Source organism: Pseudorasbora parva, chromosome 18, assembly GCF_024679245.1.
Source record: "Pseudorasbora parva isolate DD20220531a chromosome 18, ASM2467924v1, whole genome shotgun sequence".
NCBI classification, from domain to species: domain Eukaryota; kingdom Metazoa; phylum Chordata; class Actinopteri; order Cypriniformes; family Gobionidae; genus Pseudorasbora; species Pseudorasbora parva.
Window position 1 is genome coordinate 6,146,686 of NC_090189.1, and position 25,828 is coordinate 6,172,513.

Here is a 25,828-nt window from a genome sequence, read left to right on the forward strand (position 1 = left end):
GCGAAAGAATAATGGAACTCATGCATGCCCAGAGGTTTTGCTCCATCCTCTGCGCATCTTCTTGAAAGAATTTTAATATAACTCAGATTTTATTCGTCTGAAAGAAGAATGTCATATACAGTAAATCATGGGCTCACTTTCACTTTTTTGGTGAACTAACTCTTTAAGTCTTGTGTCTTTACAGGGTGTGTTTTAAATTCTTTACTTCCTGATCATTGTGTGTGTTACTGTAACCAAATTTTATTTCCCGTCTTCTGTCTAAATGTGTGACTGTATTGTGTGTTTATGTAGCTATTATATGTTGGAGACAACATTTTCTCAGGAAGGAGCCTCGTCTGACAAAACCTTCCTCCGTGGACGACCTCAAAGGTAAGAAAATGATTCATAAGGGTTTGGTTTAGGGTAGGGTTTGGGTTTGTCGCTCATAATTATAATTAGATTCAAATGAAAACAACAGAAGTCTGTCATGCAACCTCATTTAGAAAGACCACTGAATGCAACAAAACAATACAGGGACATGTTACCGGATTAACTGTATTGCTATTGTTTTTTTGTGAAAAGCAGCTTTTTGTGATGAATGTTGATTCATCATTCACTGATCGCCTTCGATGAAGCTCAGGGTTATTATAGTTGACTAAAACGATACAAAAGATGTGCTTAATATCAAAAATAAATTAAAAATACACAACAAAAATGACAGCAGGGTCCTTTAGCACAAAACTAGGATAAGAGATTAAGCCGGGACATCTTGGTGATCCTGGCTCAATTTTTCCCCTAATATACAGTTATCTTTCGTTATCGTTATTGTTCTTGGTGTGAGTGTGCCTTCAGGGTACGTTTACACGTACCGGCCACCAAGATATACCGGCTTAATCCCTTTTCCTAGTTTTGTGCAATAGGCCCCAGTAGGAAAACAGCAGTTAGGAAAGCATCTGATCATAGCCACGTTAATATGTTTGCACTAGCTCTGCAATTCACAGACATAAGGTCAACATAAGAGGTTATATTAAAATTACACTGTTATGATAGTTTGATTGTAAAGTAGCCTTTACATTCACACAGCAGCGGAATTCAGTTCACACCATACGTTTTTTGTTTTGTTTTTTACTGCAGTGACAACCACATTGCCCATTCTATAACCAAACTCACACGTGAAAATGTCCATGCACAACCGGATTCTCGAAAAACCCGCGTTGTGTGAAAAACCCGCGCTGTGTGTGTGTTTCAAGTGCAAGAGGGGTTTTGTGTCTGTGTGTGTGGTTTTGCTTTCGGTAACTTACAGAAACGGAGAGATGAGCTGTGTGTGTCGTCTGAAGGTGTTAAATCAGGTCACTGTCCTCCACCACCGGAGCGGCTCCCGTTAGTTTTGTGCTCCACGCGCGACTCAAATACCGCGCGAGACGCAGCAAACGACGTGCCTCAAGTGCAACGGTTAAAAGGTCCGGGTCGCTCGAGTTTACATCGAAGCTTCTGTTAATGAAGATTAAATGGATGGACTCGAAGCTCAAATAGACTGTTGTCCTGTCAAAAGTGATAAGATCTCACCTTTTTTATACAACTTTGGTCACTGTGACTATGGTTACTCCGAATACAGGCTTCAAACGGCAACCTCCCGCGTTCTCTTGAAGCCAATACGGAAGTGATTTGAACTGCAATTAATCGACTGGCCGCTAGAGACAGGCTCCAAAAGGCAGCGCAATCTCATTGCGTGCCATGTTAAAATCAATTCCCAACTTTACAGCAGAAAAAAACATGTATACAGCCTGGTATAAATTGTGGTTTTGTCTATATAGCTAGTTTTGCCCTTCATGCAACTGTGAGGGGGGTGACATTTTTTATAACTCATTCCTTTAAATTATATTAAGTCTTAAATTACTGCATAGATAAGGGCGTGGCCACTTGAGTGACAGGTGGATTGCAATTTGTCTGCTCTCTGTTAATCATCATGTCACCTCAGCTCCAGCTAAGTCCTGCCTCTTTGCCCATTTTCAGATATCTGAGAGTGATGCGCGGTGATGTGCTGCCAAGATGGCAACGTCCGACTTTTAGGCTTCAAAAAATGCTTTTCAGAAACCTACGGGCGATGTCACGTAAACTATGTCCATATTTTTGAGATGTGAGACATACTAAACAATTATACTTCAAATAAACTTTTTCCAAAGACATTTTCATTGAATGACTCACATTGCTCTTTAATTTCAGATTCACATTTTATTTCCATCTGTGCCAAGTTTCAATGTCTAATGACGTGAATGAGTTTCTGTGGGAGCACATTCCCTCAGTGTAACCCGAATGCCCCGTGGGCCGGTTAACATTTTCATGTCATTTTATGCAGTTTTTATCATGCTTATGTTAGTTCAAGTGTTCGTTCTTTAAATAAGTTTGGTTTTATTTAGTTATTTGATGCTATAAACACATGGGTGTGACATAATGATTGACAGCTTTTCTGAGCGTAGTTCTCAAAGAGGCAGATATTTTCAGGAACTTCGGGAGGACATTGGAGCTTTAACTTTAATTTACGTAATTGTTTATTTCACACACAAAAAAAGTTGTTGATTAGGGTGGAAAGTGGGCAGGGCCTTGATATCGCGGCTCCACTTCACGCTTACTATTGTGCTGACTCGAGACCAAAGATGTCAGCGCCATATTTGGACACTGGTGGCTACACTTACTTCAGTGGAAGAGACTGAAGGTGCATCGTCCATATTTTTAACAGTCTATGGTTCATACAGACAGTAAAGACGCTATTGTAAGTTTCTGTGTGAACAGAACATTTCGAGACTCACCTGTAAGTAAATGCGGGTGTCAGTCCCAAATATAGACAGTAGATGCATTTGAAATCGCATACTTTCTAATAGATACTACATTTGAATTTGAACTTACTTTGCTATAAAGTATGTTATATAGTATGAATGTGTGTAGTATGTAATCTGGACATAATACAGCCGCCATTTTGTCATTATCATGTGACCTGCAGAGTCAGTTGCATCCCTTAACCTCCATTCATGAATCCTCTCCTGTGGCCTCATGGGATAGTAAAGTGTCACACGTCAGATTCTCGCCAGAAGTCGTAGGTCAATCGGACATACTACTCTGTTGCCGTACGTGTTTCGCATACTATATAGTAAGGAATTAGCCTATTCCATTTTAGATGCAGACAATGCGAATGTATCTATAGTTCTGGCTATGTGAGTTTATGGTTTTAATTAATCCTTTTTCTTAGCATGACACGTTGACTTTACAGAACAGCTCTTTCTGCATTATCCTGAACACTGCATTCATTTCTGAACAGAAAAGAGGCTCTCAGTAGCGCACATAAACATTTTCCCGGCAAAAAAATGTACATGGTGACTAGGAAGTCAGGGAGGGTTTTTTTAGGTTTCGTTACTAGCAGTTCCCACATTGGCAATATAAACAAGGGAATACATGAAAATTCTAACATATAGCCTCTTTGAAATAACTTTAAAAATGTGAATTTCAGAGCTTCAGGAAAATTAAAGAAAAACTACTAATTTCATCCAGTTCTTCACACAGCTGAGCTAGGCTTTTGCATGACAATGACTTGAAAATACAGCGCTTGAGTCATATGGACGACAGTTACGATACTTTTGTCTTTTTTTAGACCATGACAGATACTTTAAAACGGGTTTAACAACATGAGGGTGAGTAAACGGCAGACACTTTATTACTGGGTGAACTATCCCTTTATCCCTTTAGACGCAGAGGGACAGAAGAGGAAGATCAAACAGCGTGGCGGTGGTTCTAGAGCCACAGGCGCTTTTGGCTCCGTGTCGGAGTCAGTAGCGCTTCTCAGCTCAGCCGCTGTCTGGTCGTAGCGTGTGAAGAGCGAACGGAAAGCACTCGGGCGCATGAGGGCAACGGCGTTATCTGATTGACGAGAAAGAGGAAAATAAAAAGAAATCAGATAAAGTGTCTTCTCCAGGGTAAAGCACGTATTGGCTTGTGCGGGGTCTGGGTGACATATTGCATTCACCCACATTCATTTATGCAAAATATAAATAAAGTAAAAAATAAATAAATAAATAAATAAATAAATAAATAAATAAAATATATTTTGCATAAAGAAAATGATGCCTTTTTAGAATCAAGACATAATTTTTTTACAGTTATCATTCCCACCCCACCCTTCCCTAATATCAGTGTAGGCACATTTTTTATGATTATTATAATTGTTTTAATTTTGGAAAAATTCAAAACCCCTGAATTTTATGAAAATGTTTTATATATATATATATATATATATATATATATATATATATATATATATATATATATATATATATATATATATATATATATATATATATATATATATAAACATTTTCATAAAATTCATTAATTTCTGATTATACTAATTATACTAATCCTGAATTTTATGAAAATGTTATATATATATAACATAACATTTTCATAAAATTCATTAAAAGCATGACAAATATGACCTGGGCATTTCTTGAGATTTTCCTAAAAATTTACTAAAAACATGTTTGTCCCTCCATGACATTCATATTTAGTTTTAAAAAAAAGATTAAAAAAAAGAAAAAAACAAAGGTGCGTTTTTTTATTCATAATGCACATTTTGTGTTTACTTTTGTGTATATTGTTCTGCAAGTGTGCAGATTTTTGGACTAAACACCTACGTTTTTCACACATCATCCCACTCGTGCACATATTGAATAATCAATAATGACTCTAAAATGCAAATATTCCAATTATTTCTGAACATGATGTCTAATGGGAAACGTTATTAACGCACAAAGAACTTTGTGTTCTCTTTAGTTCTCAAACCTCTGATCTGATGCTTTCAAAGTGTTGAACTATTAAACTGTTGATTTCCACAAAACAACCCTATGTGTGTCTTTTTCAGAAGCATACTTGTTTGTGCTGATGCTTGAGTTATCAAGATGGCTGCTGCCGGGGCAAATGGCCCGTCCCTCAGGGCAGAGACAAGCCGGCAGCGCGGAGAGCTCCTCCTTTGTGTTTGTGGATGAGCCATCCTGTGTCTGAACTAAAGGGTTAGAGATTTCAGCCTTCAATAGAGCTGTTTTACTTTGAATTATCTTTAAAGTCAGACAGTTTGATATACATGAGTTAGCAGAACGGCAGGTCTTCCTTTTTAGGTGAATTATTCCTTGAAAATGTATTAATTGTAATGTTTTATTTACTCAACCATTTGTCCTTGCTTTTGGTGTAATTAGCTGGTTTTGTGTTCACAGTTCAGTGTCTTTGTGGAGTTTATCAGAAGCAGACTAAATAAGCTCTTCGTAATGGTGTCGGGTCGAGGCATCTGTCCGGTTTCCTGGCCAGCACAAGCTTTAGATGCATTAGGACAGTTTGGATTACAGAGACCAGGACACCACCATGACACTAATACCCAGGAATACACTTTAGACACCAACATGCTCTGAATCCACCAGAGAAAAACAGACAGAGGAAGAAAGAAAAAAAAGAATAAAATCTGTTTTCATCATGAAATAACAGCTCAACTTCAATCCGTCTCAGGTTTGCATGGGAATCTGGGGCTGGTGAATGTAGGTCTCTCAGGGGCAGTCGGGTCAGAGCCGGCTTACGGCTGTAATCCCCCCAGCAGACGTCCATATCAGGAGCGGCTGTAGGAGGTGTGGCGCTCGCTCCACGCTCGTCTAGACGGGCCGTAGACGTTCCCCTCCCCCAGAGACCTGCTGTTCCTGGCACACAACCGGCCCACGGGGCATTCGGGTTACACTGAGGGAATGTGCTCCCACAGAAACTCATTCACGTCATTAGACATTGAAACTTGGCACAGATGGAAATAAAATGTGAATCTGAAATTAAAGAGCAATGTGAGTCATTAATGGCTAAATATGCCACTTTTGACAGTGAATATATGATTTTTTGTTTTTTCGGGTGAAGTAGAGTAAAAAATAAATTTCTCAGAACAAGAAAACAACCTGCATATTAGCAAAACAAACACAAATTCAGAAATATATTCGGTATTTTTATATTTTATTTTGGCATTTCTTTTTTTGCATTTATATTAAGCAAAGTGCATCTCTTTTTCATCTCATCAACACATTGCACAATACATAAATAACAATGCATATAAAACTTCGTATTTACAGGTAATAATATATTTATATTTAACATAAAATACATTTTAGTTTTTATTTCACTTAATTAAATCTTAGTCATTTATTAAAGTCAACGTGAGTTTTCGTTTTCCATTTCTCTCATAAAACATCCTCCGCTTCTCGCAAAAACAAAACAGAAAAACAACATAGTCCGTGAAAGGTAAGGGCTAGTCCGTCTCCATAGCGTGTGAAGGAATGGGGGCGTGGTGAGGGGCGGGGCGGGGCTCGCTGTTATCGGTTGTTGAATATGACCTCCAGCCAGCAGGGGCAGCTGCTGATGAACTGTCTGGTGTAACACTGTCCCCAGCCCTTCACGAAACTGATCTGGACGGTGAAGCCCGTCCGCGGCTGCTGGCTGAACTCGTGGTCGTTGGGCCGCTGCAGGCTTCCCGCCTTCTCGAAGTCAAAAGCCTTGATGGAAAACCCGGGGAATACTTTATGCACCAGCAGCGTACGCGAGTCGGGGTTGTCCAGTGTGGCTGACTTGATGAATATGGGGTAGCAACTCCGGTTATACACCCACACGCCATCGGGTTCGCGGCTGAGCTGGATGCCGTAACCGATCTTGGCCCGAACCATTTGCACAAGTTGACTCTTGTTGTCGGAGGCGAGCTGGCCCAAGCAAAAGCCTGTGCCCTGAGGTAGGTCATAGAAGATGTCCAGAGATGGCTCCTGGACGGAGTAGAGGCGCCCAACGCGGGTCTTTTCCTCCCAGTACGCCACCACACACCAGTGAGGCTGTTCTCCACGCTCCTGAAGAGCCAGGGAATCTATGGAGAGACGAGAAGACACTGTTATTAATCATGCCAATTTAACTTCAAGTGAATTTCATTGAATTCCTGCTGGAAAACCAGGGCATCCCAGATTAAGGTGGTCAAACTGGTCCAAATTGGTCTACAAGCTCTAGCCAATCTGATCAAAGAGGTCTACCAGTGGGTAGGCCAACTGATTAACCATCGGGACAAGAATATGACCAACTCGAACCAATAAGAACCATCAGAAACTGGCTTTACTTGAGTTTCCAACAGAGTAAAAGTGAACAAAGTGTTTACTGAGGAAGGAAAGAGAGAGACTTTTATAAACTATGCCAATTCAGCATCAACTTCATTGAAATAACAGGACAGAATAGGATATGATGATCAAACTGGTACTTGCTGGTCCAAAGTTGTCTACAAGCTCTAGCCAGCCTGACCAAAAGGCTGAAACCATGACCACCAGTGGGTAAGCCAACCCATTAACCATCTAGACTAGATTATGACTAACTTGGACCAATTAGAACCACTGGAAACTGGCTGAACTAGAGTTTCCAACAGAGCAAAAGTTAACAAGAGGTACTAGCTGGTCAAGATGATCTACCAGCCTGAAACGAAGACCACCAATGGGTAGGCCAACCCATTAACCATCTAGACAAGATTATGAACAACTTGGACCACTAAAACCATCATAAACTGGCTTTACTAGAGTTTCCAACAGAGTAAAAGTGCTGTCGAGAAAGAAAGAAGAGAGCAGAATGATTAGATTTGACGAGGACTAGTACAAAAAGGTAAACACACACACACACACACACATTCACACAACATCGCATGCCTTCTATCCAGGAAAACCGTCCTGAGCTCTGCCAAACATATCTTGCATCCTTAATTTCAGATGGCGGAATGTGAGGAATCTGCCGCCCCGCGCGGAGCAGCGCCACTGGCCTCCAGCGCTTGTTTACATTAGCAGCGCTGCTTATCATTCGTCTGGGCCGAACAATGATCTGACGTCAATGCCCCAATAAATCTGCAATCGTGCTCAACCACACCAACCAACGGCTATATATGATGTAATAACGCAATGAAAACTTGGCCCCTCCTACAGGAAATCTCATTGGTCCATATCCTTCCGCATACATTAAACATCCCATTTTGATTCCTTGTGCAATGTTTTTCAGTGAAGACAGAAAAATGACCTGACATCTGGTTAGTACACAGTGTTGAAGTAAAGCAGCTCTTTGTCTGTCTGCAGTGAGGACAGTCTCTCTTTAATCTCGGATCGGTGAGTAGGCCGTAATTTAGCAGTGTAGTTAATTACGCACCAGCCCAGACTAACTTGATGACTAGAGTAGGTAGAGCCTTCATTACAACCCTTACACACATGCATGTTTGGATATGTTTCCAAGGTAATACCAATTATACACTTTGAAGAGCTTACAGTGCCATTTACGCAGCATGGTATATGAATACAGTAATCAAACAGTATGGTATATATCCAAATAACATAGCATTACTGAACCATGGTACTTTTTGTAGTGCCATGGTGCAGTTAACGCATGATAATACCAAATTACTGAAATTCATAAACTATAGTTTATAGTAGTACTCAAAGAATACTTCTTTTAAGAAATACTTTGGGATGCATTGTCTGCAATATGAACTGCAATCATATTTCACAATATTACTGTATTTACTGCATTTTTGATCAAATAAATGCAGCCTTGGTGAGCATAAATCTTACCGCCGCGACTATGTAGAAACTATAGCGATTCCATAGCAATATCATGCTATATATCAATGTTGTGTGTGTCGTTGCTGTGTCAGACTGATGCTATTTTAGTCTGGATAGTTCACTAGTCTCTCTGACGACATCACGAACAGCAAGCAAACCTGAGTAACACACACATCATACATCAAACAGACCTCTGAGTTTGTGTGTGTGTGTGTTTAATCAACAACAATGTGCTTAATCAAATAGAGACACACAACTGCACAGGTACGTGTGTGTGTGTGTGTGTGTGTGTGTGTGTGTGTGTGTGTGTGTGTGTGTGTGTGTGTGTGTGTGTGTGTGTGTGTGTGTGCGTGAGAGAATGGAGGTGTGTGTGAATAGCTTATGAATTTACTGGCGTGTGTGTGTGGCGTCTCAGTGTCGGTCGGTTGGACGGCCACAGTGTCACCCCGAATGACATGGTGACAGCCAGACGCAGAGAGTGTCCTGAAATAGAGTGTGCAACATGACACACACACACACACACACACACACACCTCATGTCTTCTGCAGCCTCAAGCGTTCAGTTGACATCCTGAACACCATTAGAGCAAACGCTCTCAAGAAGGGCCTTATGATTTCTTATGAATCGTAGAATCCAGTCATAAAATGGACGGTATAGCATGAAATTTCATGGAATTTGGCAAATTTTGAATTCGTATATCAAAATTAGAGCTGTAAAATTAATCAAATTACAGTAATTATTGCACAGAAACATAAGTGGTTTTTCATGGAAACATCTCCACGACAAACCACCAAAAGAAAAGTCTTGAAGAAATTATGATACAAATATATTACAGTAAAATGTATTTCTCAAAGTAGTAGTCTAGTCATTTTAGATTATTATTTTACTTGGATTATTATTATTTTAAGGTATTTCATAATTAAGAGATTTTTTACATTCATGTTTTAATTTATAATGTAGAGTACAGCACTTTATTTGACTAAAATGCAATATTGTATTGTAAATTAATTGTATTACATTGTACATTTTTTAGATATTGATTAGACATGCTGTTTAATGACTAAAATGAAACCAGAAAATTGTAAAAAAAAAAAAAAAAAATTGAATTTGGGAATCTCTAAACCTCTCTCTTTCTCCCCATCCCCCAAGCAGTTTTGTTCTGTCTTTCTCTCTTCTAAAGGGGACAAAAAGACTTTTCTCTCTCTCTCTCTCTCTCTCTCTCTCTCTCTCTCTCTCTCTCTCTCTCTCTCTCTCTCTCTCTCTCTCTCACTCTCTCTCTCTCTCTCTCACACACACACACACACACACTCAGGGTCTTTCTTTGTGGTTGAGCTGTTGCTGAAGTCAAATCTCCATTTAGAGCTTTACTGCCTCAGGTAACAAACCATCCTTCCTCTGTCCACACTGGCTCCCTTTGGTCTGAGCACTCACACACACACACACACACACACACACACACACACACACACACACACACACACACACAGGTGTTTTTGGCATATGCGGGGCAAAGTTTTTCCATTTAAGGAGACTTCTTTTAAACAGTCACTTTGTACATGAAAAGAACAACAACAACAAAAAACTGCACAAAAGTGTCTGGACATCTAATGGAATCACACACACACACACACACATGCAGACGCGAGTCACTCAGCAGTCTGGAGAGGTTAATGATTATTTCTGTCTGTCTCCACACACACACACACACACACACACACACTGGAGGGAAGTCGGTGTTTTTATTGATCGCCTCCCGTCTGGCTGAGGTTCACGGGAGGGGACGGCCTCTTTTACGGCCAGTCAGCGCTCTTATCCAGTGACGGTGCACGCGCATGCCTGCTGGAGGAGATGCCGCGAGGTCAGGGGTCAGAGGTCAGGGGCCACTTCTAAAGCTAAACCAATGATGACGACAACCCACAACGACACTCAACATGGGTTATGCTAACTCTTCAGACGCAGCAGAGGCAGAGGCAAAACGATGGGCATATTGTAAGAAAAAAAAGGCAATTCTTTTCTGCATTCTTCTTGATCGCAATTTTAAAAAGTGCCAGGTTTATCAATACGACTATAAAATAATAATAAAACGTAATATATTATATTTACAATGAATATTAAATATGAATACTATATTAGTAATGAATTGTGATTATTATTACTAAAGTATGAAATAAAATATGAAACATTACAATTGTAATATTTTAGAGTAAAAGTTTCAAATGTAACATTTAAAAAATATTATTATTGTTATAACAATTATTATTATAATTATTACTAAATGTAAAAAATAAAACATTTTACTATTGAGTATTTAGGAATTTTTGTTATTACAATTATTATATTATTAAGTAATAATATTAAATATTACTAAATAATTACAAACTTATTTATCACAATTATAATTATTACTAAATAAAATGAATATATTTAAAAAATATTATATTTATTAAAATATATGTATTATTCATCATAATCAATATTATTATTACTAAATAAAAATATTAAACACAATTAAAAATATTTCACTGTAAAATAAAAAACTTTTTCGTTATTATGATTATTCTTAAAACTAAATAAAAATATTACACAAAACTGTAAATGTACAATATTTATTTATATATAATATTTAACATTTACTTGCAAACCTACATCTAACCACAGAAGAAGAGCGTTTACACTCTGGCGCCTCCTGTGGTAATTTGCTTGAACCACAGACTAGGAGGCAACACACAATTGAGCTCGCGTAGCTACGAGCGTTAGCGTTAACACACTCATGCAGATTTCGCTACAGCCTACAAAACTGGCAGACGTTTAGGATTCAACATGCAAAACACCAACTAAACAAACAAACCCCGAGGCAACTTCTCTGATGTGTGTGTGTGTGTGTGTGTCAGTTAAGGCTCTATAAATATTATCTTTTTGCTCGGGCGCCGGTATTATAGCAACAATCTCACACACACGCTCGACCGAGAGACGTGCAGATGGACGGACGGACAGAAATGTTTGGCAGCTTCTTTGTTTGGAAGTCAATAAAGGAAACTGGCAATTAGATGGAGAGCCATTACATAACACACACACACACACACAGTCAGGAACACCAGCAGCGCACAGGAAATACTTGATGTTGTCCTCCATTGTGCACTAATACGTGGATCAGATCATTCAGATTTATGACGCACAGGTTGTATACTGTACGATCGCTGTGGGAGCGTCGGGGCAAAGGAAACGGTTTATGACATCATGTTGATTATGAGGTCAAAGGTCAGAGGTGTAACTCCCCCCTCCAATTAAAAGCCATGATGGTCTCACCTACATTTAAACTGTTAAAAAATGTTTTATAAATGACATTATATATTAATATAGCACTGTTCGAGTCTGTTGAGCGGAGACACCTGTGATGGGCTTTCTTGTTTAGATGGTAAATAATTATAATGTTCATTGCATTTGAGCAGCCAGTCAGACCGGAGACGCTGGAAGAGTTTCTGAATGAATGGATCATGTGTGTGTGTGTGTGTGTGTGCGTGAGAAAGTGTCCCGCCGCTCTGTGTGTTTAGTTATGCGATTAGATTGTGGTTTAAGAAAATGTTTGTGGCTGAGGTGTCTGGATCCTGAGGGCGTTCGTCTGTGCAGACATTGTCCTCTGTCTTCCTTTATTTTGAGCCTGAACTGCACGACGAGCTGAAGTCAAACGTCCAGCTTGATTGAGGAAGTGGCTGGCAACGAGTGAAACATACAACAAAGCGTTCCCAGTTCAAAACATGTCGTCAAACGAAGGCGCTCTGGACGTTCAAGGAGCTGCTTTGTGTCATTTTCTCAAAAATGTTTTCTTTCCGCTTAGCGGAGGCGCCCGGGAGGCCCTACCCAAGACTCGAGGCTTTTTCCTCTGAGGCGTGATGTCATTTCCTGTGCTGCCCTTTCCTCCTCGGCTAACCCAAACAACTCTGGAATGAGGCGGGAGGTTGTCACGGTAACAAGGCCCCTCAAGGGGTTACGGTCGCCGAGGGCCCTACAGACGTTCACGGGACCTTCATAAAGGCCTGATTGTGGATCTGGCAGAAAGGTTTCAAGAACAGCTGAGCCGGATGAGGTGCAATACACTTCCCAAATAAAGTCATTTATGCCCACGTCGGAAGCAAGATGTTTAATATACAAGTTAGAACGAGGTTCAGTCAATCTGACCAAATCTGGTCTCATTTTATAACATTAGTTAACTCTAATTGTATGCATTTTTATTAACATTAAAGGTGCAGTGTGTAACTTTTAGCGCCGTCTAGAGGTGAGGTTGTGAATTGCCACCGTCCTCCGCTCACCCCTCCCTTTCGAAGCACATAGAGAAGCTACGGTGGCCGACACAGGACAAAAATGTCTCCGTCTGACACGGCAGAGGGTAGCTAGCGCTCTGTAGAGAAGTTTGTACTTTTAGGGCTACTGTAGAAACATGACGACGCAAAATGGCGACTTCACCGTAACACAGCCGGGTGTATGAAGATAGAAATAACTCATTCTATTGTAATAAAAACATCACAGTTCATTATGTGAGGTATTTATGCACCACTGAAAACAGTTATGTATATTATATTTCATTTCTGTCAATAGATCCTTATAAATGCTACACACTGCACCTTTAAAAAACACTAATAAATTAACACTAATAAAAAATAATAATGCATTAACTCATCCCAGCAAATGAGTTAATCAAACCTTTATCTGTCTGTCTGCACAGGAAGTCTGTCTGTTGTGGCTGTCATATTAAGGTTAACTCTTAATAACTTCAGACTAAACAACACTCAGACTCTCATCCAATAATCCTGAACACACACACACACACACACACACACAATAGTTTTTGTGGAATGTGGGGACATTCCATAGGCGTAATGGTTTTTATACAGTACAACCCGTATTTTCGATCCCCTTACACTGTCCCTGCCCCTAAACCTACCCATCACACACACACACACACACACACACACACACACACACACACACACACACACACACACACACACACGCACACTGCCCCCTGCCCATAAACCTACCCATCACACACAAACACACACACTCTCAAAAAAACTCATCCTGTATGATTTATAAGCATTTTGAAAAGTGGGGACATGGCCAATGTCCTCATATATCACCTACTCCTGTAATATGTCATACCAATGTCATTATACACATTTGTGTCCTGATATTTCACAAAAACAAGCACACACACACACACACACACACTCATATTCAACATTTAAGTTCAAGTATGTTACGTAGCGGCTCCAAGTCTCTGTACCTGTGTCTCTCTCTCTGCCCGTCTCATGTCTGGAGCAGCAGATGAAAAGGGCAGAGCGAGTGAATTAGAAGGTCAGAGAGACGCTTGCTTTCCTTGGGAGCGTGCTTCCTGTGTGTCGGCTATTCTTCCGCTCCCCCTCGTCTATTCTTCCCTCTCTGAGCGGCCCTCACTCATTTCAGCAGGAAAAACGCACCTCAGCGAGAGGATGAGCGAAAGCCGGAATGTAAATGGAGTCGGGAGGAGGTGTTTTTTGCGGGACAGAAACGGTCGGTCTTTCATCCCACACACACAACAAGAAACATAAAACAAATGCCGGGGCACCTTCACAGTGACTGGAGGCCAGAGAAAGGGAGCAGCTAACACACACACACACTCTCATGGCACGCACACCGCTCTGAGTGCTGTACTTTTAACATGTGTTTATGTGAAGCTTCCATCATTTTGCTGTTCTTATCTGAAAACCCATCTAAAGACCCTTTACAAACACACACACACACACTCCACCCAGCGCTGAATTAAACACCATCATAAAAACCCTTTAAAGTCGCTGTAATGAGAAACATCTGTACTCAGGAACCCGGCCTAGACCAAACTAATCCTTCTCTCGCTCTCTCAGGGTCTCTCGTAAACACAACCGCCGCCGTGTGTATTCAGAGCTCAGGATGTGACTATCCACCAGGGTTGATCAACTAGAGCAGATCACGAACGAAATTCACACACACACACACACACACACACACACACACACACACACACACACACACACACACACACACACACACACAGTACTCTTATTTATGTTTTAAAGTCAACATGAAACCACTGTTGTGCTTGTTAATTGAAATAAAGCCGAAATAGAATCAAATATTGTATTTTAAAACCAATGAGAAACCATTGTTATTGTTAACTAAAACTATTGAAAATAATTTCATTAATTGACATAAAGCTGAGTATATATATATATATATATATATATATATATATATATATATATATATATATATATATATATTTCTTTTTTTTTTTTTTTTTTTTATTATTTTTTTTAATTTTTTTTTTTATGTAACTTATAAAAATTAAAACGAAAACTATAAATTTTCTTTGGAAACTTACTGAAATAAAAACCAGTGTTGTTATTGTGAACTAAAACTATTAAAAAAACATTTTGTGAATTGACATAAAACTGAAATAATTAAAAAATATTTAATGAAAAAATTAAACTAAAAACCTAAACTTCAACTTAACTAACTGAAACCCCCACGAAAGCACATAAGAAAATTGCTTATACAACAATTTCATTGAAAATACTATAGATGATAAATGTATTATAACAAACAACAAAAATTCATATTATATAAATAATACTTTAAAAAAAACTGCAAGTAACATTTCACATCTGCTCAGAGATGTTTTTCTGATCAAACAGATTTGATGAATTTTGATTGGTAAACAGTTTCTCCACAGCTAGTTAGTTATCGTCACCCATCAGACGATCAGGGAAGTATTTTTAGATGCACAGGAAGCTGCGACGTTTTGATGAACGATTACAAAGACTCAATATGCACGCTAAGACCAGTAATGTGCATTAGGGGACGGAAAAATGTTCGACTTTTGACTTCATGTTGACTTTTTCACACATTTCTGTGCCTTAGAAAACAACTTAAGCAGAAACTCTTCATCACAAGTCTCTCTCTCTTCCTCATTATCAGCTCAGATCAGCACAGAGGGGTTCGTTCAGAGATGAGGATGGTCTGGAGCTCTTACCTGAGAACCCCATAGGGGCCGAATACGCCGTTCCCCCAGTTTCAGTGGAAGCAGGCACAGAACCTGGAGAATCTACGGAGAAACAGAGTGACAGCTGTCAATCACAGGGTTAAAAGACCCGCCCAGATCTCATGACAAATACAGAGTGGCCTCGTTTTGGGTCAAACATTAGTTTCCCGTTCCTTCTACTCTTCTGTCATGCAAAATAAATAAAGCCTTTCTGAGTTTAAAGCCTCTGCCAAGAAAGCTAGCGGTGGTTTGCGAACGAGAGCGCTCTAACAGGAATACACTGTTTAGCAGGATATACTCCATCAAGTCCAAAACAACGAGCTAGTCAGGAAATAGCTGCAGCCTTGAAAACGGCGTACAGTAAATTTTCTAATTGCCGTGCGAGCAGACAGGAAAAACACCCTCTTTCATGTTAACCCTTTAATAAAATGAGCCTGGAATATTGCCTCCATATGTTCTGATCTAACCTCGGTTTCCTTACAGTGATCAAACAACTGCAGGAGAAAGTATATCAGTCACAATGAAAGCTGAACCATGGTAATTCATGGTAAAGATAATGATGGATCTGATTGGGGGCAGTTTAGCTAGCACATGCTGACAAAGAGAAGAAGTCAGAAACTTTAGGTTCATGCCGCTAAAAGAATAGGCTAATGCTAATGCTGTGAGGTGCAAAATCCCACGTGTGTAGCTTTGACAAGACTTCTCATTAAATTAGCTCAGTTTAAATGCTACACACTTATGCTAGGTTTGGCTAAAAACAATGAGAATGGAACTGAACATGAACCATTTCCTGGTAAATAATCCATTCAGTGCAATGTCTTTACATGAACAAGACACAATGAAACCCTTGCACCCATGTGTAAATGTTTTTTTTTTTTCAAAGATCTAACAAAGTCAGAAACATTAAATAGCTAAAATAACAGGCTAGTGATACAATTTAAAGCATGCAGATTGGGATTTTAAAAAGCACCTCTCAAGTTAGCATCAGCCTGCCTCACTATCTTTAACAAAGTAAATTAGTTTAAATGTTTTTCAACAAAATGACTCAATTTGGTGCTAAACATCGATCATCTCCTAGTAAAAAATCCATTCAGTTCAGGGTTTTTGCATGAACTAGCACGTCTAACACAAACAAAAATGTTTCCTATCGCAGGTCTTTCAAGAACTAAATATCAGCTACATGGTGTTTTATGATAAAGAAAATCATAAATCTGATTCGGAGGAGTTTAGCTAGAACCGTTAATGCTAACAAGTCAGAAACGGTCCATTTTAATAGCTAAAAAAACTGGCTAATGCTAACCTGTGAGGTGTTTTTTAAAACCTCATGCGTGTAGCTTGGGATTTTGAAAAGAATACCACAAGTTAGCATTAGCATTAACCTGTATTACTATATTTAACAAGACTCCTCACCAAATTAGCCTTGCTAAATTAAACACGCACTAATAAAGATGAAATATTTCATTTGTTTACCTTCACGTGACCATTAACCAAAAACAGAGAAGAATAAAACTATTTAAACTTAAAATCTTAAAGTACATGTTAAGGTAAAATAGCTCTTCTTTTGCCTAAGACTCATTGTTTTCCCATGTTTTTTGGACATGTACCATGGTGACACCCTGGTATTCTTTAAAAGTACCATTAGTATCCATATTAATGAATATAGCAATCATTCAGCTCCACTTGTAATGAGAAGGACTTTTAGTGCTAGGATATGAAGGCCAGTTGTGAGCGTGAAGGGTGAAATACTGCACTTTTCGGAAGCAACTTTCGAAGTTGGACACTTTCCCTGAGCTGTGGTCAGTCTAATGAGACACACGGTCAAACCTGAACCTGACCATAAAGAGAGAGAGAAAGTTGTGGGATCGAGCAGCAGTTTGTTCACCCCACCTGAACGTCTTCCTGATCTTCTAGCTTCACAGAAGAATTACATTAAAACCTTATTCAAAATGTATGTAAACGGATCCCGTGACATTTGCGTTTAACTCTTCAGGAGTCAACCGAACCCTAACTTTCAATAGTTCTTCCAGAAACTTTGCTGTCTTTGCCATTATAAGCCTGAATGTTTGTGTTTCTTTTTCTCTTTTGTGTCACTGTGATTAAGAGCTTAAAACAATTGATATGCAAATTCGCTCACGTCAACGGCCGTTTCATCACACCTCCTTGTCAGAAGCGTGTGAACGCGTGACAGTTACCACTGCGACAGACGTGTGTGTGTGTGTGACAGCCGCTCACAGACCGTCTCCCTCATCCTGATGTTATCAACGAGACACAGTCCAACAAGCATCGAATAACTTCCTCCCAGCGTTCAGTGCCACTCTCTCTTTCAGTCGGACAAAATCACCCGTCTTCTATTGTTCTCTGTCGCTCGTCCAAGAGCCGAACGCAGCTAATGGAAGTGTGTGTGTCCTCACAGGAAACGTCCTCCCCAAACTGGCTTTCCTGTCCTCCACCGCGGCGCCTTTTCTCGTTCACATTCTTGCTTTCCCTCTCAGTCGCTCCGAAACCCCAAACTGATTCATAAAAGAAGAATGACTCAAAGAGCGAGAGCCAATGTCAGTCAGCGTACAGTCGTTCCCACACACTCACGCGGAACATCATCTTATGTTATTCGTACTATAAACATCGAGACGCACAAATCTGGGCAGAAATTTGTCGTGATTTCGAAACCTCAGCGATCTCGAGTGTGTCCTGCGTAAGTGATACTGTTTAACTCCCAGTTTTGGCAGGGATAGAGAAAGATCTTTACGAGGGCGATCGGCAGGAAACCTCATCCGGGGCGCTGCCAAACACAACACACTTATCTGAAGCGAATATACAGGACATACTTATGAGCATTATGGGTAGAGAAAGCAAGCGCTCAGAGGAAAGACGCAGAGTGACACTCCCAAAACCTCAGATTAATTCGGCAGATAAATCAGCTCTCAGCTTTTCCTTTATGTGATCCATGTTTCCGAACACCGCATTCACTCCAAACGACAGCATAATGCCTGTCACACACTGAATCATTGCCATATTCGTATTTAAATACTCCAAAAACCTACCACACGTTTAATTACTAGCACTTAAAAAAGGTACTTGGCAATCATTAGTAGTACCATGGTATACTAAAGTGTATATAAAAATATGCCACAAAAAGATTACTATCTTCATATACCACGTTATTACCATGTCTAAACAACCTACCAAAAGAGTCTCATTATCTTAGCATACCATATTCATGTCCCGTGGTATTTACAAGGTAAGAACACCATGGCAAATGCCCAAAAACCCCAAACTTTTGCAAAGCTCCTCATATGCATACATTTGACAACTTCAACTTATAAGGTGGTTTGAGAAAACCAGGTCGTTGTTACATGTGTTACTATAGTTAATATAGTAATAACTATAAATTATGCATAATTACATGCAACTAACCCTAAACCAAACTTAATCCTAACCCTATATAGTAAGTATAAATACACTGCAACATGGCCCCCTTAAAAAAATGGGTTAAACTTTATTTAAGGTGTCATTGTTACAGTGAAAGAACTGAGTAATACTGATGATCAACACTTGATATAAGGTTAGGATTAGGTTTTGTTGGGGGTAAGTTGCATGTAATTACGCATAATTTACTGTTATTACTATGGTAAGTACATGTAACACATGTAACAAGGACACTGTAAAATAACTAAAAATGTAAAGCTCCACATATGCATACATTTGAGATGAAATTTCATCTTATAAGGTGGTATGACAAAAACCAGGTAACACTTCATTTTAAGGTGTCCTGTACAAGTAGTTACTATAGTAACAACTATAAATTATGCTTATTTGCATGCAACTAACTGTCACATGCCTGTCCTGTTTTGTGTGCACATGTGGGTTTTGTCATGTCTCCGGTCTACTGTCAACCCCGCCCTTCTTGTTATCTGATTATTGGTTAATTTGCCCCACCTGTTCCCTCTTGATTTCTTCCCCTTATAAGCTCCTTGTGTTTGTCAGTCTGTGTTGGATCCTTGTGTAATGTCTGCGTCTTCCGTCCTCCCCGTGATTCTGTTGGTTTGTTTAAGTTTGTATTTATATTATTCTATTATGTGTTTTTCCCCCTCGTGGGTTTTGTTTTGAGTTTGTTTTATTTTATAATAAATTATCATTTTCTGCACTTGAGTCCTCGCACCCTTTTCCCTTGTCTGTCACGTCACAGACAAGGGAAAAGGGTGCGAGGACTCAAGTGCAGAAAATGATAATTTATTATAAAATAAAACAAACTCAAAACAAAACCCACGAGGGGGAAAAACACATAATAGAATAATATAAATACAAACTTAAACAAACCAACAGAATCACGGGGAGGACGGAAGACGCAGACATTACACAAGGATCCAACACAGACTGACAAACACAAGGAGCTTATAAGGGGAAGAAATCAAGAGGGAACAGGTGGGGCAAATTAACCAATAATCAGATAACAAGAAGGGCGGGGTTGACAGTAGGACCGGAGACATGACAAAACCCACATGTGCACACAAAACAGGACAGGCATGTGACACTAACCCTTAACCAAATGTACCCCTACAGCAAGTACATGTAGTTAATTAACATAACTGAGTACTTAAAAAAGGGTTACACTTCATTTTAAGGTGCCATTGTTACAGTGTAAGTACTTAGTAATATTAATGAACAACATTGTACTTACTATCGTGTTTGGTTTAGTTAGGTTTACTATGCTAAGCTAATATATGTAATAAGGATACTGTAAAAACTAAGAGTTACCAAAAAACATTGGGCTTGTATTTACATGGTAAGAGTTATCATTGTAAATCTCTAAAAACTCATTGCAAGTGATTTTCAACTAAAACTAAACTTTTGAAAGGCTCAACATATGCTTTAATTTAAGATGAAACTTCAACTTACCAGGTGGTTTAAGAAAGTCGGCGGGATATCTTGAGTACGGGGGTGGGGGGGATTCTGGAGGGGAAGAAAGAGAGAGAGAGGGGCCGTGAGTGGAGATGTGGGCTGATGATAAGGCCTGGCATTCTCTGGGAAAAGTGTTTGTGTAGTGCTGAGGGTTAGAGGCAGGACAGCTCTGATAAACACACGGCCGCCTGGCGCCAGACTCCACACACACACACACACACACACACACACACACACACACACACACACACACACACACACACAGATCACTGCAAACTAACTTCACTGAACACTGGGGCCTCCGGCGGGTTTCACATGAACAACCACAGACTAGAGGTCCAGCTCAAAGCTCCTGCATTTATCCACATGGAAAAACTACATTCATCACTGTATGAGAATATAATTATAATCAAGAGCTCATTCTTAATACCAAGATGCTTACGTTGGTGAATATCAACATATGACATGTAAAAGTGTTACAAAATTATGCGTTCACATATATTTCTTATAGTCATCTTTACAAAGAAGCCTGAACTATAAACTATACTGCAAAGTGTCATTGTTTTACCATAATAATATTTGGTAACACTTATTTTACAGTGTCCTTGTTACATATGTTACACGTACTTCCCATAGTAATAACCAAACCTAACCCTATAGCAGGTACACGTTGTTAATTATTCAGTACTTAAATATATAAGTACAGTGTAACAATGACACGTTCAAATACAGTGTAACGCAGTATTTTTATACATCTTCTTCTGCATATTAGAGCCAAACGAATGCTTATTTGAAACCTTCTGTATCATTTTCTTTCTATTATATATAAACAATAACCCACTGAGTGTCAATATAGGACTCCATAAGCAGTATATTAAACATTTACAAAGCCAAATAAGTTATCGTCTATTCTGAATCTAACTGTAATTACACACCACAAAACCCCACTGCGATATGAATGTTATCATAGTACTACATAAGCACTATATACTCGATCTCCTGTATTCAAGAGCCAAAATAACCCTCTTTGCTTTCCCCCACCAACTAAAAGAACATGCATGACGGAAAGCCCGCTGATTTCGCCCATTATCCTAATGTTATTCATCAAAACAGCGCAAGATGCGGGGAGAGATGAGAGATGTCCCTACCGAGCTCGCACAGTCTGCTCATATGATGCGGGTTGCAGCACACAAGCTCCGGGTTGATTTTCCCATAGGATTCACAGCACGAAAGTCTCTTTAATTCCGAGGAGTGCCGGAGGTCCGGCCACCGGAACACCTTGTAGAGCAGCAGCGGCAGCGGGTACGACTGTTGACCCAGCCTGGCGTCCGCTTTCCCGGGGAGGAGGAGGCAGGGGCTCCGCGCACCCCCCCGGGATTCGACCGCCTGTAAGAGCACCTCCAGCTGCTTCTCCTTGATCTTCTTCAGGAGCGAGTATGTCAGCGCTTTCAGTTCGGCCTCGGTGCCGGGGCTCGGCTTACTGGCGCCCGGTTTCCCGAGGCAGCAGCCCGCGGTGCCGCCACCGCGCGTACCGGTATCCGCGTCCCCGTCACCCTCCACGGGCGCGCGACTCCTCCAAAGTCGCCGGACGAGCCCGATCGTTTTGGTCCTGAACATGCGGACGACAAGAGGGTTCCCCGGCTACAAACGGCCAATTTTGTCCGCAAGTCATGAAGATCCGGAGTCCGAATCCACAGGCGCAGAGCAGACGGCGGAGAAACGGCGGAGCAGGAGAAGCGCACGCGATCTATATTTCACCAGACGTACCGACACAGAATCCAAAAACAGAAGCTGAACCGACTGCCTAAACTGCTGGAGACGAACAGACCCCGATGGGAAAGAAGTTCGACCTTAATCCACCAGCGATCGTCCGGGATCTCATGTTCGGGATGAATAATCTGCCGTTTTCTTCAAGGCGAATCGCCTGACATCAAATCTGCAGCCCGGATCAATCTGACACCAGCCCTGTAGAAATCCACTTCAGACCCAGCCGAACAAAACCTCTCGAGGGCGATTCGCAATGTAAAATATTATAACGCTCGAAATATCCACAAATATCCGTCTCCAGATGATCCCACGAGCGTGAATGCGGGAAGCTTCCGAGTCCGAGACGCGCGCGAGTCGATGAAGAACTGAAGGACTGACCGAGATGAAGATCAGACGCCGTGTGTGTGTGTGTGTGTGTGTGTGTGTGTGTCCGTGTCTCTCATTGGCGCGTCGAGGGTCATGTGATTGTCTAGACACCCTGTCGCTTTAAAAAAAAAAAAAAGAAACAGGCAGGAAAAAGTGATTGGGTTGCGCAAACATAAAACAAAGTAACATGTACCATCAGAGAGACACATCGGCGCGCAGTTTATAAAGTTACAGTGTAACAGATGCAATCACAAGCGTGTGTCTGTGCTGCTTGCGTTGTTGTGCTATGAAGTCTAATTTGAGGCTTGGGAACGAACACACACACTCACATACACACTGGCGCCAGACGCACAGGTAACTTCACATTAAGAATGAATCACACACACACACCACACACACACATAGAGAGAGAGAGACACACAGAGAGAGATAGAGAGAGAGAGAGAGAGAAACAAAAATATTTATGATGCAATCGTGACTTGTTTAGATGGAAACATTTCTTTAGTTGTGAAATCTGCGTACAAATACACTGCATATGCATTATACAGAAAGAAGTATAATACATGTGTGTGTGTGTGTGTGTGTGTGTGTGTGTGTGTGTGTGTGTGTGTGTGTGTGTGTGTGTGTGTGTGTGTGTGTGTAATGTCATATGTTATACTATGTTATAAAATATTATTATATATTATAATTAAATCATAACACACATTATACACACACATATGTTATATTATATTTTAATTAAATACAATTATATTATGTTTATGTATTATATAATTATATATTAATTTGTAGGCCTATGTTATATTAAAATTGTATTTAATTATAATAATTTTTGCTATTATTAATAAATAATAATTATAACAATATTTTTATCATACAATTGTATATAGTAAATAATAATTATTATTATAGTGGTGTGTGTTACTGTGTGTGTGTGAATGGTGAACATTTTCCTGTCTGTGAATAAGGGCACATGAACTGCTGCCGCCTACTGGTGAGAAATATATAACAATCACACACACACACACAGAGAGAGAGAGAGAGAGAGAGAGAGAGAGAGAGAGAGAGAGAGAGAGAGAGAGAGAGAGAGAGAGAGAGAGAGAGAGAGAGAGAGAGAGAGAGAGAGAGAGAGAGAGAGAGAGAGAGAGAGAAACATACTTTCTCTCTCTCACACACACAGACAGAGAGAGAGAGAGAAACACATACTCTCTCTCTCTCTCTCTCTCTCTCACACACACACACACACACCTCTCTCTCTCTCTCTCTCTCTCACACACACACAATTTTGTGAATTGTGGGGACTTTCCATAGGCATAATAGATTTTACACTGTACACACACACACACACACACACACACACACACACACACACACACACACACACACACACACACACACACACACACACACACACACACACACACACACACACACACACACACACACACACACAGCCCCTGCCCCAACCTACCCATCACAGGAAACATTCAGCATTTCGAAATTTTCATAATTTAGTATGTTTATAAATCCATTTACATTGTGGGGGCCGCTGGCTGGTGATCTCAGGGCACTTTTGGTCCCCACAACGTAATATAAACAATCACACACACATCTGGTTCACTATCTTTGTGGGTACTCTCCATAGGCGTAATGGTTTTTATACCGTACAAACTGTTCATTTTATCCCCCTACACTGCTCCTGACCCCAAACCTACCCATCACACACACACACACACACACACACACACACACACACACACACACACACACACACACACACACACACAGCCCCTGGCCATAAACCTAACCATTACACACACACAGAGACACACACACAGAGACACACTGCCCCTGGCAATAAACCTACCCATCACACACACACACAGACACACACACACACACACACACAGACACACACACACACACACACACACACACACACACACACACACACACACAGCCCCTGGCAATAAACCTACCCATCACACACACAGAGAGACACACACACACACTTCCCCTGGCCATAAACCTACCCATCACACACACACACACTGCCCCTGACCCTAAACCTACCCATCACACACACACAGAGACACACACACACACACACACACACACACACACACACAATGCCGCCTGCTCCTAAACCTACCCTTCACACACACACACAGCCCCTGCCCCATACCCATCACAAACACAAACACACACACTGCCCCTTAACCTACCCATCACAGGAGACATTCTGCATTTTTACTTTCTCAAAAAAACTCATCCTGTATGATTTATAAGATGTTTTCCTCATAGGGACTAAAACATGTCCCGACAAGGATTTCAGATATTGCCATTTTTGTGGGGACATTTTGTCCCAATAACGCAGGGTTTGCCAGGCCACAGTCGGTCTCCCTCTCTTACTCACTCACACACACACACTCTCACTAACTCACTCAAGATAAAACAGAGACAGTGATGTGAGTAATGGTAATGATATATATGTGGGTTTTCTGCATCAGATGAGTCAGTGTGTTCTTCTTAATCTCAGAGCCTCTCAGCAGCTCCACTGATGTTCGGTCGTGATGTGAGTGAGTATCGTGTCAGCTGGACGCTCTGTTCAAACGCTGAACCCTTTCGCGGGACTTACTTTAGCGGTCACGCCCTCTGATCAATGAAGGACACAAAGGCGCGCGCCGGCCGGGTGATTACAGGGTGACAGACGGGCGGCCGCGCGGACACTGTCTGGCCGCATGACGCAATCAGCGGCGCGCAGCGCAGATCCGTGTGGCCTCCACGAGGGCCGTCGTGACGTCAGCAGCAGCATATCTGAGCGCGAGCCCGCCGCAGTTCCAAATATGCGATACCGATCGAACAAATAAAATAGGTGAAGATCACGTGATATAAACCGCCATTGCGTAGAAATAAAGCGAGCTAGAGAGAGAGAGAGAGAGAGAGAGAGAGAGAGAGAGAGAGAGAGAGAGAGAGAGAGAGAGAGTGTATATATATGATTTACTCATAACATCTTTCTTTCTTTCTTGTATATAAACTGAGACCGAGAAGTGAGATTCTTTCTTAAATAATTTAAGTAAATATTTAGTTAATAATTTTATACTTTCCACTTCTTGATTTGCTTAT

The 25,828-nt window shown here is 40.5% G+C and overlaps 2 protein-coding genes and 1 long non-coding RNA gene across 3 annotated transcripts in view; 1 reads left to right on the top strand and 2 right to left on the bottom strand.

Moving 5' to 3' along the window:
• Positions 1-291: 291 nt before the first annotated feature.
• On the top strand, positions 292-5,878 carry LOC137046523 (uncharacterized). The gene is made up of 3 exons (XR_010898988.1): positions 292-369; positions 4,889-5,036; positions 5,238-5,878. It is a non-coding gene; the product is annotated as an uncharacterized lncRNA (long non-coding RNA).
• A 111-nt stretch (positions 5,879-5,989) lies between these two features.
• On the bottom strand, positions 5,990-22,312 carry smad7 (SMAD family member 7). The gene is made up of 4 exons (XM_067423734.1): positions 21,718-22,312; positions 20,567-20,620; positions 15,662-15,733; positions 5,990-6,901 (listed from the first exon to the last, which is right to left on the bottom strand). Exons 1-4 carry the CDS (start codon positions 22,184-22,186, stop codon positions 6,363-6,365), a joined length of 1,134 nt encoding a protein of 377 aa, XP_067279835.1. The 5' UTR covers positions 22,187-22,312; the 3' UTR covers positions 5,990-6,362.
• A 1,599-nt stretch (positions 22,313-23,911) lies between these two features.
• scamp1 (secretory carrier membrane protein 1) overlaps positions 23,912-25,828 on the bottom strand; it is a 212,033-nt gene continuing 210,116 nt past the window's right edge. Inside the window, exon 10 of the transcript XR_010898975.1 lies at positions 23,912-23,950. The gene's annotated coding sequence lies outside the window, so the exon portion shown is untranslated. The remainder of the gene's footprint in view (positions 23,951-25,828) is intronic.

What these genes read in the sequence shown, in the direction of transcription:
- smad7 (XM_067423734.1), bottom strand. Translation starts at nt 22,186, where the DNA reads ATGTTCAGGACCAAAACGATCGGGCTCGTCCGGCGACTTTGGAGGAGT. An exon ending in CGACTTTCTTAAACCACCTG is followed by an intron (nt 15,734 to 20,566) that starts GTAAGTTGAAGT and finishes GTTTCTCCGTAG; the next exon opens with ATTCTCCAGGTTCTGTGCCT. An exon ending in GGCCCCTATGGGGTTCTCAG is followed by an intron (nt 6,902 to 15,661) that starts GTAAGAGCTCCA and finishes GTCTCTCCATAG; the next exon opens with ATTCCCTGGCTCTTCAGGAG.